Source organism: Sorex araneus, chromosome 3 (assembly GCF_027595985.1).
Source record: "Sorex araneus isolate mSorAra2 chromosome 3, mSorAra2.pri, whole genome shotgun sequence".
NCBI classification, from domain to species: domain Eukaryota; kingdom Metazoa; phylum Chordata; class Mammalia; order Eulipotyphla; family Soricidae; genus Sorex; species Sorex araneus.
Window position 1 is genome coordinate 121,426,760 of NC_073304.1, and position 13,673 is coordinate 121,440,432.

Here is a 13,673-nt window from a genome sequence, read left to right on the forward strand (position 1 = left end):
TGCTGGGTGTGGCCCCTGAGAGAGGCAGAGAGGAAGAGGGAGGGAGGGAGGGAGGGAGGGAGGGAGGGAGGGAGGGAGGGAGGGAGGGAGACTTGAAAACTTTTCCAGGGGCTGGAGAGATAGCACAGTGGGGAGGGCGCTTGCCTTTCACATGTTGGACCCGAGTTTGATCTCCGGCATCCAATAGGGTCCCCCGAGCCCCGCCAGAAGTAATTCCTGAGAGCAGAGACAAGAGTCAGCCCTGAGCATGGCCAGGTGTGACCCCAAAACAAAACAAAAACAAAAACCTGCTAATTTTAAAAAAGAAAAATGTTTCTTCGGTCAGATACATCTGGGAAATACGAGATTCAGAGCAGCAGCTGCCACCCCTGAGAGCCAGTGCCGACCTTCGGGGGCCGGAGAAGCCGTCTCCCGACCACAGAGCTCCCTGGCTTTTCTTTAAGGGGGTCAGCCATGGGGCCCAGCTGTGCAGTGAAGGAGCATCTTAGTCTAGCGGGGGGGCATGCCGGCCCGCGTCGAGAAGGCTCCGTGGCTGGGGTTGAGGAAGAAGGCACGGCAGAGAGACGCCAAGTGTGCCCCAGCTGCCCGGACCGAGGGCGCAGACTGGGTGGCCGGCCCCGGCATGCCTTCCCGCCAGGCAGTGGGCGGATGAGACCGGCTGCGGGAAGCCGGGCCGGCCTCTCTCCGGCTTTCCCGGGGCCCCTGTCCACAGCGCCCCAGCCCCAGCTCTGCCCACCCGACTTGTTCGTGTCCTGATTCCCCCTTAGACAAGCACACGGGGCCTGCTGAGTCAGGGGCCCAGGCTGACCAGCCGCCTCCTAGCCCAGCCCGCTCTGTCTGAGGAGCCACACTTGGAGGGCCGGGGGGGTTAGGGCCTTCAGCGGCAGCTCTGGGGAAAACGAGATTCTGTTTGTTTTTCTTTTTGAATCACACTGGCAATGCTCGAGGGTCTCCCCTGACTCTGCACTCAGGAATTACCCCTGGCAGTGTTTGGAGGACCCTATGGGATGCCGGGGATCGAACCCGGGTCAGCTGAATGCAAGGCAAACGCCCTCCCTGCTGGACTATCACTCCGGCCCCCGGGAAAACAAGGAGGCGAGCTTCTTACAGTGCTCCTTTCTGAGAAGTTTGGGGCCTTTTCTCTCCCTAGGGAGGAAGTGGCTAGGAGGGCCTCCAGGCCACCCGCAGTGCAAGGGCAGAGTAGGGCCCAGAGGTTCCCTGGATAAGGCCCTCTGGACGCCCCAGCACAGCCCTGAAGGGACAGTCTTGGCCTTTGGCATGAGACAGTGACACAGGCCATCAACCTGTCACCCGTGTGAAAGGGTCTGGGGAAGGAGCAGGGACCGAGGGGTGGCCCCAGGAAGCAGAGGCCTCCTGGAGGTTGCTCTCAGAGGGCCAGGGAGGAAGGAGAGGAAGGCCTGGCTTCTGGGTCCTTCTAGAGCATTCCGGAGGTATCCCAGCGCCGTGCTGTGTGTTTCCTCGGCAGGGCGAGAAGGGGGCTGCGGGCGCTCCCGGGCTCCTTGGACTCCTGGGGCAGAAGGTGAGTCTGGCCGCGGGCCCATGCCCACTGCCCACTGCACTCACATGCCCACCCCGTCCCTTCCGGACCGGGCACGGAGCAGCACTGGAACACAGCCAGATTCTCCGGGAGGGGAGATCATGGGGGCCACAGGGGAGGGCCTGAGTAGCCAGAAAGTGGCTACGCTTTATTTTGTTTGGAGGCCACAACCAGCTGCGCTCAGTGATTGCTTCCGGCAGTGCTCGGGAGAGCATATGGGATGCCAGGGATCGAACCCGGGTCTGTCGTGTGTCAGGCAAATGCCCCCGCTGCTGTACTTACTGTCACTTCCGCCCCGTTTTAGTTGGTCTCCGGTCAGGGTCTGTGCAGAGGTTCCCCACACGCTGAGGGCGGGGGCAGCCCGGAGCATCACTGAGCATGCTCCGGGCTGCCCTGACGAGCCCCTGGGCCCACCAGCCCTCACTAGCCCCCCCAGGGTGTCGGGTGCGGGGATACTGCCGAGCCCTGGGGTTGGCAGCCAGGGGACCCGCGGTGGTGACGCTCGCTCACTCACTCGCTCGCCCTCAGGGAGAGAAGGGCGACGCAGGAAACGCCATTGGAGGAGGCAGAGGGGAGCCCGGACCCCCAGGACTCCCGGGGCCCCCGGGGCCAAAGGTGAGTCTCTCCTGGGGAACGGCACCTCGACATGCATCCTCTGTGTCCCAGACCCCTGCTACTGCCCGCGCTGGCTCAGGAGGGTCAGCAGGCCGGGGGGCTGCACCCAGGTAGCCCCTATCCCAGTGGCGGTGACATAACCAAGTCAGAGAGACCCCCCCACACCCGGCCCCAGACTCTGAGCAGTCAGCCAGGTGCAGCAGGGCCCCCCCTGTAATGGACCGCCCGCCACTTCCCTGCACTGAGGGGCCTGCAGACCTGGCTGGGACCCCCAGAGCAGGGGCCGCTGGATTTGAGCAGCCCTGGGAGGTGTGGGCTGGGCTTCTAAGGAGGGGTCGGCACCTCTGTGAGGGGTCGGCATCTCTGGGGGGGGTCAGCGTCTCTGTGAGGGGGTCAGTGTCTCTGGGGGGCCAACATCTCTATGGGGGTCAGAATCGCTGGGGGCAGCATCTCTGGGGGGGTCAGCGTTTCTGTGGGGGTCAGCATCTCTGTTGGGGGCAGCATCTCTGCGGGGATCAGTGCTTCTGTGGGGGGCTGAGACCCTCCTGGGCTGGTGTCCTGAGGGGGCCGGGAGGTGCTAGTGACTGGGGCAGAAGCAGGAGGAGGAGGGTGTCGGGATATGGGGGGAGCCCTGGGCGGGGCCCAAGGGAGGGGGAGCGAGGAGCCCATGCAGTGGAAGAGGCCTGACCTGCCGCACTCCACGCCTCAGCCCTGCCCTCCTTCCCCAGGGAGAAGCTGGCGCTGAGGGCCAGGCCGGGGCCCCTGGACAGCAAGGTAGCAAGGTACGGAGGCCCGGCCATGAGCACGGCCGTGTCAGTGTCCTGGAACCGGACCCCCCACAGCCAGGCCCCCACAGGAGTCGGGTGCAGGGTTGGCGCTGGGCCGTCCTTAGAGAACCTTCTGGAGACAGCAGACGTGCTGAGGGGTAGAGATGTGGGCTGGGGAGAGACCAGGGCCCGGCTCCTCCCCTCCTCTCCGATGCTGAGCGAGGAGGGGGGGGGGGGGCGGCGGGGAATGGTGGAAGGCTGTGTAGGCTGTGTCCCTCTGGGGCTGGAACTCCCCGCTATCGGGGTCTCCATGACGGACACCCCAGCTCCGAGCCGGGGGCAGGGGGGCGCCACGTGCCTGACCCCTGCTAGTGCCCCGCACTGCCCCCCGCCCCGCGCAGATGGGGCCTTTCATAAGCAGAGGGACCTCAAAAAGGAGAGCCGGCCAGGCCCTCCATGGCCCCAGAGGACTGTCCAGGGTGGAGGGGACAGAGGGGCCACAGAGCCCCACAGGGAAGGGACGGAAGGTTCTGGAAAGGGAGATGGTTCATGCAGGGTGAGGGATGAGTGACCCCTGGCGTCTGTGCCCGCCCAGGGAGGGAGCAGAGTGCCCGGGCCGCCTGCCCGGCTGCAAATACAGGGCCACCTGAGTGACCTGTCCCCTTGTCCCTTCCTTACCCCCGTGTTCCGTCCACAGGGGGATCCCGGAGCAGCTGGAGTGCAGGGACCCGCTGGCCCCCCGGTACGTGGCGTCCCACCCAGCGGCACTGCACAGGAGGGGCCTCCCCGGAGTCACAGGGGCGTGGCCGGGCCTGGGAGGGGCCAGGGGAAGGCTGCGACCAGGCCAGGATCACAGGATCGCAGAATCCGGGGGCTGGTCCACCCACCGAGGTCCAGCTGCCCATGCGGGGTCTGCTCGGGGGGTTCTGGACCCCGGGACAGGCTGGCACGTTTCTACCCCTGCCACTCTGTCCCCTGCACCTGTGCTGGGGCCACCCGCTGACCCGGGCCCGCCCCCTCCTCTGTCTTGCAGGGCGCCAAGGGGGAACCGGGCAAAGGCGAGATGGTGGGCTACAACGGCAACATCAGCGAGGCGCTCCAGGTGCGCGGGAGGGATCAGCACCCCAGGGTGCACCGGCTCCGTCTCTCAGCCCAGCTGGCCAGGTCTCCTGCCCAGGAGGGCACCCAGGAGCTGGACGACCTTCGCAGGGGTCCCTCATCCTGCACGGTTCCCATTCGGACCTGGTGGTCTTCCGGCCATTGTGAGGACGTTGTTGGGGGCAGGTGTCCGGAGGGCGGGCCTGACTCATTAGCCCCAAAGACCAGCCGTGTCCACCCCTCCTTAGAGCCACCTAAACGTGTCCCCAGATATCGCCTGGTGTCCCCCAGAGCCCCGAGCGACTCTGGGGCTCGAGACCCCTCATTCGAAGGAATCTTTTTTTTTTTTTTTTAATTTTTTATTGAGTCACCATGTGGAAAGTTACAAAGTTTTCAGGTTTAAATCTCAGTTATACAATGCTCGAATACCCATCCCTTCACCAGTGCTCATATTCCACCACCAAGAATCCCAGTATAGCTCCACCCTGCCCCCTCACACCCCAAACCTCCCCACGCCCCTAGCCCCTCCACCCTAAGCCCCCCCCCCGCCTGTGTAACTAATAAATTTCACTTTACTTTCATTTTAATTGCATACAATATTTCAACAAAACTCACTATTACTGTTTGGAGAGTCTCTCCCCTAAAGTCAGACCTGCTGAAAAGGAAGCATTAGATAATTTGTTTTCCATTGCTGAGGATGAAGAGGTATGAGGTCGAGTGACCACACTTTGCGGCCTCTCAGTTTTGGGTTCGAAGGAATCTTTGTGCCTGTGTTTCCAGAGCAGAAGGTCTGGCGGAGGCCAACAGTGGTCCCAGGGGTTGATTTTTGAGGGGGCTCCTATTTTGCTATATTGTGTTTGTCTGGGAAATGCCAGAGCTCAGAGAAAGAGCAAAAAGCAAAGGCGGGCCGCCATGAAGCAGGAGAGAGAACGGCCGGCGGGCGGGGCGCTTGTCTTGCTCATGGCTGACCCCGGTGCAAATCCCCGGCACCCGTAGGGTCCCTGAGCCCCGCCAGGAGTGACTCCTGAGTACAGAGCCAGGTGTAAGCCCTGAACACCCCCAGGTGTGGCCCCGACCCCCCTCCCATTTCCCAAACGGAGGGTCCCTGTGTGCAAACAAGAATGAGGGGGTCTCTCCCCTCCCTCAGTGGAGCAGCAGGTGTGGGGGCCAGGGAGGCCGGTGGGCACAGACCCCGGAGCAGCATTTGTGAGATGTGGCTGCAAACCTCTGGGCCAGGTGTGGGGTGGGGCGGGGCTGGGAGGTACTGAGCCTGCCGAGAGGGTCTGTGTGCCCCAAGACTGGACGGAGGCCCCTCGGCTGGCGTGCCCACTCTGCCCCCTCTGACTGACCCTGTGCTGTTCATTTCCAGGAGATCCGCACGCTGGCCCTGATGGTGAGCCTCCCCGGCTGGGGGCGGCAGAGGCCTGGGGGGAGGGGGGGAACAGGGGCAGAGGGTGTTGGGGTCTCCCGCTGAGCTCCTGCCTGCCTCTCCCTGCACTCATCACCTCCTCCTGGCTCCTCCCAGGAGCTGCCCACTGCGGCCCCTGCAGGCTGCTTCCTGGGGCCCTTCCAATGACTGTGTCTTCCTGGAGCCCCTGGGGGCCAGGGCCCTTTATCTCGCCTGGCCCCACCTATTTCCTTCCTGTGACCCCCTCCTATCGGCTGCCCCCCTGATCTTGTGCTGTGGCCCCCCACGTATGCACTTCTCACCTGTGGCCCCTGGGAATATATCCTGTGGGCCCCAGAGGGCAATGAGCCCCCCAGGTCAGAAACGTTGGCATAGCAGCACAGCCAGGGGTCTAGCACCCCCCGCCTGCCCCCTCTAACCCAGACTCACTGGGGCATCTCTGCTCGCTTCTGCAGCTCCTGGCGCTGCCTCTGCAGTGTTTGCCCAGCGGGAGACGCCAGAGGCAGCTCCCAGGAGCAGCCTCAGATGCGCCCGGGCCCCTCCTCACCAGACCACGCCTCCACTTCCATTTCTGTTTTTCTAGGGCCCACCTGGTCTTCCCGGGCAAATCGGCCCACCTGGTGCTCCAGGGACCCCAGGCCAAAAGGTAACGCTTGTCTCCACACACCCTCACAACTCACACACACACATACACTCACACCCTCTCTCTCTCTCTCACACACACACACACCCTCACACCTGCCCTCACACACACTCTCTCACACACACCACACTCACACACACCCTCACACATACCCTCTCACACACACACACACACACACACCACACTCACACATACCCTCTCACACACATACACCCTCACACATACCCTCACACCTCACACACACCCTCACACATTCCCTCATAGATACCTTCTCTCATACATACCCTCTCACACATACATACAAACACATACACACTCACACAACCCTCTCACATATACTCACATCCTCACTAACACACATTCACACCCTCTCACACATACTCACACTGACACCCTCACACACACCCACATACATTCACACACGCTTACACACATCCTCTCACACATGCTTACATAGACTCACCCACATGCTCACAAACATACACCCTGCCCCACACACTGACAGTCCACACACAACCACACAATCACACATTCTCACTCACACACTATACACTCACATTCAGACAAACACACTTGAACACTCACATACTTGCACACCTTCTCTCTCTCTCTCTCTCTCTCTCTCTCTCTCTCTCTCTCTCTCTCTCTCTCTCTCTCTCTCTCTCTCTCTCTCTCTCTCTCTCTCTCTCCTCTCTCTCTCACACACATACACACACAGTCTGTCCAGACAACACACCCACTCTCTTTCTGTTGTCCGCACTTGCATCATTTTGCCTTCTGAGGACAGACTTCTCTCCTTCCTCACCCTCCTGAGCTGTGAGGATGAAGGGGGCCTGGAGGGCAGGTTTGGGGGAGCCCAAGGAGGGAGGGCCGAGCTCGAAGGGGCCGTGGACACTGTGGTGCAAACAAGGATTGTGGCACCCACACCACCCGTGGCCAGGATGTCTGGCCCCGAGCACTGGCCCCTGCCATTGGGACAAGGTGCAGCTGCTGCTGGGTGCGTGCTGAGACATGAGCACTGAGGGGACATGCGTGTCCCGTGACCCAAGTGTGACCTGTGTTGCTCCACCACAGGGGGAGATCGGGCTGCCGGGGCCTCCAGGCCATGACGGGGAAAAGGTAAGGACAGATGGACACTTGCCAAAGCATCGAGGGCCCCTGCCCAGGGAGGGCAGCAGAGCACCCGGCTCTGCTGTGAGCTCTGCAGGGAGGGCCAGGGAAGGGGGTGCCACCCTGCTGCCCAGAGGGTGCTGATGGCCCTCATGGTGGCCGGAGACCCGCGTATTCACCTGGTCCAGCCGACCCCGAGAGCAGGTCTCTGTGCTCCTCCTTTCAGTGTTCTCTCCCCCCCATCTCTCTCTCTTCCTCTCTCTCTGTCTACCTCTGTCTCTCTTGTCCATCTGTCTATCTTTATCTGTCTTTGTCTATCTCTCTGTGTCTCTGTGTCTCTGTTCGTCCCTCTGTCACTGTCTGTCCCTCTGTCTCTCTCACCTCTCTCCATCAGCGTTTCCAACGAGTGTTGTTGCTTTCCAAAGGGGCCTCGAGGCAAACCCGGAGACATGGGCCCGCCCGGTCCCCAAGGCCCCCCGGGAAAGGCCGGGCCTGCAGGCACCAAGGGAGAAGGCGGAGAGACGGGGAGCCCAGGAGAGAAGGGGGCCAAGGGGGAGCCGGGCCAGGCGGGCTCTCCGGTGAGTGTCGCAGGGGCCCCCACGGCAGCAAGCTGCCTGAGCACAGTGCTGGGGGGGACAGCCAGGGCCAGGGGCTGGGTGGGGGCTTCCCCAGGGCCCCCCACAGGCAGCCCTCAGGAGCTCTTGGGCCTTTTCTGCCATCTCGGAGGGTGCCCAGGCCCATCTCTGAGATGGCACAAGCCCGGCTTCCAGGATTCCTCGCTGGGCTGCTGGGGGCAGGGTGGGGGGAGCGGGGGGTCTTCAATGCATGCACAGAACAGAAGCCTTCACCAAGTCCTGCTGGACACCCACTGCCCCTGCCTCGGGGCTCCCGGGTATGCAAGGGGTCCCCTCCAGCCATGCCACCGGGCCCCGCACACGCCCCCGTGAATCGCACACCTGCTCACTGAGACCTTTGCCCACCGCAGGGTCTGGATGGCCCAACTGGGGAGAAAGGAGAACCAGGCAGCCCAGGCAGACCAGGGGCCACAGGGCTGCCCGGCCCCATCGGGCTGCCGGGATTCACGGTAAGGCCGAGCGAGGGCTGTGCTCAGCCCAGCCCAGGGGCGGGGGACCCCCAGACCTGCCCAGGGCGCGGGTGTCTGAGTGTCAACCAGGGCTGCAGCTCCAACGAGCACCAGGGCCCGACACAGACCTGGGGGTCCCTGGATGGCTGCCGCCCCGACGGGCACTGGGCAGGTGGGCACGCCTCACACCGCTGACCAACACTGCCTCTGCAACTCTGGGCTACCCAGGGTGCCCCCTCAGCGCCCCCTGCACGGCCGGGCAGCTCCTGCCAGTGCCCAGCTGTGCTGGCCCCTCAGCGGAGCCACCTCTGCTCCTCACGCATTCCCCCACAGGTGCTGGGGGCTGGGGTTTCAGCCATCCCCCGACCCGGGGCTCTGCCAGAGCCATCAGCATCATGGGCTGTACTGTTCCGAGCACTGGGGAAGCCTCAGCTCCGAGAGCAGCATGACCCTCTCGCTTCCCACACGGGCTACCCCCCTGCATGTGTGAGAGGCCGCCCCATCTCCCGACAGCCCCACATGACTGACCCTGGCCAGCAGCCTGCCTGTCCTTCCAGGCCAGGGCCAGAGGGAGTGTCCACATGGGCCAGCACAACCGGTTGTGTGTGTGCCTGTGTGTCTGGGTGGGAATGTGGCCACGTGTGTCGCTTTGTGCCTGTGTACATGTGTGACTGTGTCTATGAGTGTGTGTTCGTGTGTCTGCAGATGAGGGTGACAACGTTGTGTTTGTGTATGCCAGTGTATCTCTGGGTCTGAGTCTGTGCACATGTATACATGTGTGTGAGTGTGCATGTGCCTTTGGGTGTGTATATTGTATGTCTGTGTATGAGTGGAGGTGTGTGTCTATCTCCATGGGTGTGTATATATGTGCATGTCTGTATGTATGTGTGTGTATGTATGTATGTATGTATGGGGCAAGTGTGTGCATGTGTGTGTGTGTGTGTGTGCATATTTCTGAGTATTCTGTAAGTATGTCTGTGTGTAATATATTTTTGTTTGGGAGTTTGTTTGTTTGGGGGTCACACCCAGCAATGCTCATGGGTTACTCCTGGCTTCCTGGCTCTGCACTCAGGAATCACTCCTGGCAGTACTCGGGGACCATATGGGGTGGTGGGGGTTGAACCCGGGTGTAGCACCCTACCTGCTGTATTGTCCCTGCAGCCCCATGTGATATATTTTAAACATAATGTCAACATGCTGCTGATCAATCTGCTGCCATCCTGTCATACAAGTTATCCCGTAATCATGAGTGTCAGAGTCCATCCTGTCTGACACAGGATGTTGGTTATGGGGTCCCTGGGGGACAGAGGACCGTGCTGCCAGCTCCACACACAGGAGCTGCCCTGTGTGCCGGAACCCCAGACCTGGAGCCTTGGTGCTCTGTCCTCTGCGCTGACCGCAACAGCCTCTACACATTTCTGGGTGACTGAGGCCAGCCTGGCCACGGAAGTGAGGAGACGTGCCCAGGCCTGAGTGCGGGCACCCACCCCTGGTGTTTTGTGCCCACAGGGAGAGAAAGGAGAGCCCGGGGAGAAGGGGGACTCAGGAGCAGAGGTATGTGGACTCTCTGAGTGACCCCAGCACACAGACATGCGTCTCCAGCAAAGACAACACCGTCGTGTTCTAGCAGGAAACGGACGCCTGCCCTCAGTGGGCGGGAAGCCGAATGCTCCCTGTGCCCACATGGGGGGTCTCCCGGCTCCCCTGTTGATTGGGCCCCCAATAGTACTCCAGGTACTGGAGTTTATAGAGAGGAAAATGCAGCCCCCAGCAGCTCGGGGCTGGGGGATGCACCCCCAAGGAGGCACATTTAGGCAGCATCTGGAAGGCTTTGTACACGTTTGCCTAGAAGCTTCTAGGTGGGCCTTCTGGGGCAGGGCAAGGTGGGGGACAGCCAGGTGGTGAGGGTGGGAGCAGGTTCTCTGGAGACGGGAGGAAATGATAACTATTTATAGGTTCAAGGAAGAAAGGCAGGAAGGCTACAGAAGACACTAGTATGTGGGGGGCCTCAGAACCCCTGCAAGCAGTGGAGGGGACAAGGGGTTCTTAACTGGGAGGGGAGGAGGGAGAGGAAGAAAGAAAGAAAAAGGAAGAAAGGAAGAAAGCGAAGAAAGGGGAAGGAAGGAAGGAAGGAAGGAAGGAAGGAAGGAAGGAAGGAAGGAAGGAAGGAAGGAAGGAAGGAAGGAAGGAAGGAAGGAAGGAAGGAAGGAAGGAAGGAAGGAAGAGAAAGGTGACAGTGCAGTGGGCAGTACTCAGCCAACACAGGTACCATCCTGCACCCCATATGACCCAGAGCCCTGCCAGAAGTGACCCCTGAGCACAGAGCCAGGAGTAAACTCTGAGCACTACTGGGTGTGGCCCAAACACCATAATTCTATAAAACTTAAAAGAAAGAACACAAGCATATGTACCAGAAGTCGTGTTTTATGGGTGCTGGGCCACCCAGGCGCCATCTCAAAGCCGAGACAGAGACCACCAAGCTGTTGTCCCTGGAGAGGTCCCCTAGGGCCCTGTCGCCACTTCAAGTCACCAGCCCTGTCAGTATTTAGCAAAACAGGCCTGATTATAGAACATGCATGTTCCTCATTGAGAGATGCCGTCTCCTAAAGAAACGCTCTTAAATGCAAGTAAAGCCTAGTGTGCAAAAAAAAAATTCTTCCAGAAGTATTTAAAGATGAATCAGAAACAGCCTGCATTTCTAACGAGAAGGAAATGATCAAATAGCTTATGGTCATAATACTAATGGTAATAATGGTCTCCAGGCTCAGGCTGTCCTGATGCCAAGCACGGCTCAGGCCTGGCTGGCCTACAACTCATTTATTCCACTTAATGAATCCACATCAACATTAAAAGGAGCCTGGTGGGGCACATTCCCCCCGAAAAATATGGGAAAATGAGTGTCGTGTTAAGTGAAAAAGAGCAGAGAACGAAATTATAGATATAATGTCACCCTAAGTATAAACATCCATTCAAACACATTTTATGTGTTTAAGCAGAAAGAAAGCCAAATATTAGCTGTCCTTTTCTGCCAGATAGATAAGTGTGAGTTTTTATTCGTCTTCCTTCTTTCAACTTTGTTTGTTTGTTTGTGTTTTGTTTTGGAGGCACACCCAGTGTTGCTCAGGGCTTCCTCCCCCTGGCACGGTGCTCAGGAATTACTCCTAGCGGAGCTGGGGGACCATCTGGGACACTGGGGATGGAACATGGGCTGGCTGCGTGCAGGGCAAGCGTCTTACCCGCTGTACTAATTGCTCTGGGCCCTCGATTCTCTTTAATTTATAAACTATTGAAATGGGAACTATGACTTTAGTTTTTCCTACTTTTAAATTTAATTTTTAAAATTTTCAAAACCATCATAGAGTCAAACAGGCCTGGAGCACAGGGAGCGTGTGCAATTATTTGAATGCTGACTCGTGCCTAGGTTTGTAGAACCGGCATCGCAGTGGAGGTGTGTGAGGTCTTTATAATAAGACACTGGAAGTGCTTTCTAAGGGGAGTTGAGGTTCTGCAGGCTGAATTTCCCCAGGGGGAGGGGCTGCCTGTCTGGCCTGGGGTCCCTGTCCCGGCCACGTGGCAGGCAACTCGGCGTTGGGCAGATGAGTGGCTCACAGCAAGTGGCAGCTCTGAAGTGGGGTGACCAGGGCAGGAAGCAGGGGGCAGGCCCCCTTCCAGCCTCTGGAGTGGCAGGCTCAGGAGAGAGGCCGTGAGGTTGGCCTCCCCCCACGGCCTGCCTCACCCTCCCGCGCCCGCCTGCCCTCCGAGAAACACTCCATCAGTCTCTTCCAAACCTGGGGGTGCTCGGGGATGCTCATCAGCAGCCCCCCCTTGCTCCGGGTAACCAAGCTCTGCTCTTCGGGAACAAAGGTCTGCAATGGAGATGCCCGGAGGGGGCCAGGCAGGCCCCAGCTCGGCAGAGTGGTTCTGGCTCAGTACCGCGGGGAGTGGTGGTGGGTGGGCCCAGCAGGGTCCCGGGGGCCCTGGAGGCCAGAGCTCTCACTCAGCTCTAGGCCGCGTGGCCGGGAGTGAGCAGGATCTAGGGCGGACACTCCGTGGTCTTCCAGACGCTCGAGGACGGTCCCAGCAGGGCTGTCTGGTGCCCCCAACCCTGTGCAGGCTGGCGCATCTCTGTCCTGTGCGAACTCCCTCTGGGTGACTCCAGGGCACCACTCTGGCCTCTGACTCATGGTCCCAACCAAAGGCACGGCCATGCCCACAGCCCTGTCCACTCACCGTCTCCCTCTTATTCCAGCTTCCTGGGCCACCTGGGCCAGAAGGGCCTCCCGGACCTCCGGTGAGTGTGACGCGCTCCTCTTGTCCCCCGTAAGCCTCTTTGCCCACTGCTACTGGGTCCCTCCCGTCCCACTCCCTGGCGATCAGGGGCTTCACACAGCTCCGTTCACTGCCACCTCCTCCTCCCAGCGTGGGGTCTCGTAGCCCCCACACCACTTCCAGGGATCTTCCTCTGGAAGTTCATCAGGCCCCTCTCAGGACCCATTTAAACCAGCCAGTGTGGTGGGGGGTGTGTGTGTGGCGGGGGGGTCTGGCTTCCCGGGTTACAGGTGACAAGAGGAGGGGTTTGCAGGAGCCCCTTTGCCTTTCACCCCGAGGTCCTCCGGCTCTGCACCAGCAGACACTGGTCCTTGCAGGTGCCCGGGGTTCTGTGGGCATCACCGGCCTTTGGCCGAGGTGGCAGCAGGACCCAGGAGTGCAAGACTTGGGGGAGCATCCTCGCACCTTGCATCTATTCATTTCTCTCTGCTGTTTCCTCTGAGATGCCGGTGGGGGCCCTGTGGGGGCTGTGGAGAGGGTGACTCAGACCCCCACCCCGAAGCCTTCTCCCAGAGCCCCAGCTATAGACAAGGATGTGGGCTGCACCCCAGACCTCCTCCTAAGCTTCCTGTCTTGGTTCCCCACACAGGGCCTCCAGGGCGTTCCTGGACCAAAGGTAAGACGGCGCAGGGGGCTGGGTGCAGCGGGAAGAGAGGGTGGGCTTCAGAAGGGGGTGGTCCCTCCCCTAAGTGTGCCAGTGGCGTGTGTGAGGACAGCAGGGAGAGCCCTGTACGTCCCAGCAGCACCAGGGAGCCTTGGGACTCGGCACTCCCCGAGGACGGAGCCTTGTCCCACGTAGCCTGGCCCTCCCGCCCTCGCCCCTGAGTACGGGTGAGGGCACACGATAGAGGGCTGCTGACCAGAGCCCTTTCTTCTCCCAGTGATGTTGGGGGCCTGGGAGCTGCTGAAAGGTGCCTTTGTAGCAACTGCCCGGCCCCCATTGTCCTGCGAGTGATCACTTCTGCCAATGCTGAACTGGCCTTGCCCTGGGGTTTCGCCCCTCCCCTGTGGCTCTGCATCCCTCCCAGCCCCCTCCCCTTCGTGAGGTTTGGCTGTGTGAC

The 13,673-nt window shown here is 60.5% G+C and overlaps 1 protein-coding gene across 1 annotated transcript in view; it reads left to right on the forward strand.

Moving 5' to 3' along the window:
- LOC129403487 (collagen alpha-1(XIII) chain-like) overlaps positions 1–13,673 on the forward strand; it is a 137,660-nt gene that overhangs the window by 106,624 nt on the left and 17,363 nt on the right. Inside the window, exons 23-35 of the mRNA XM_055132134.1 lie at positions 1,487–1,540; positions 2,087–2,173; positions 2,902–2,955; positions 3,638–3,682; positions 3,974–4,042; positions 5,408–5,431; positions 6,030–6,092; positions 7,164–7,208; positions 7,625–7,777; positions 8,185–8,283; positions 9,793–9,837; positions 12,533–12,574; positions 13,202–13,228. Of these exons, the coding sequence (XP_054988109.1) occupies positions 1,487–1,540; positions 2,087–2,173; positions 2,902–2,955; positions 3,638–3,682; positions 3,974–4,042; positions 5,408–5,431; positions 6,030–6,092; positions 7,164–7,208; positions 7,625–7,777; positions 8,185–8,283; positions 9,793–9,837; positions 12,533–12,574; positions 13,202–13,228 (807 nt within the window). The remainder of the gene's footprint in view (positions 1–1,486; positions 1,541–2,086; positions 2,174–2,901; positions 2,956–3,637; positions 3,683–3,973; positions 4,043–5,407; positions 5,432–6,029; positions 6,093–7,163; positions 7,209–7,624; positions 7,778–8,184; positions 8,284–9,792; positions 9,838–12,532; positions 12,575–13,201; positions 13,229–13,673) is intronic.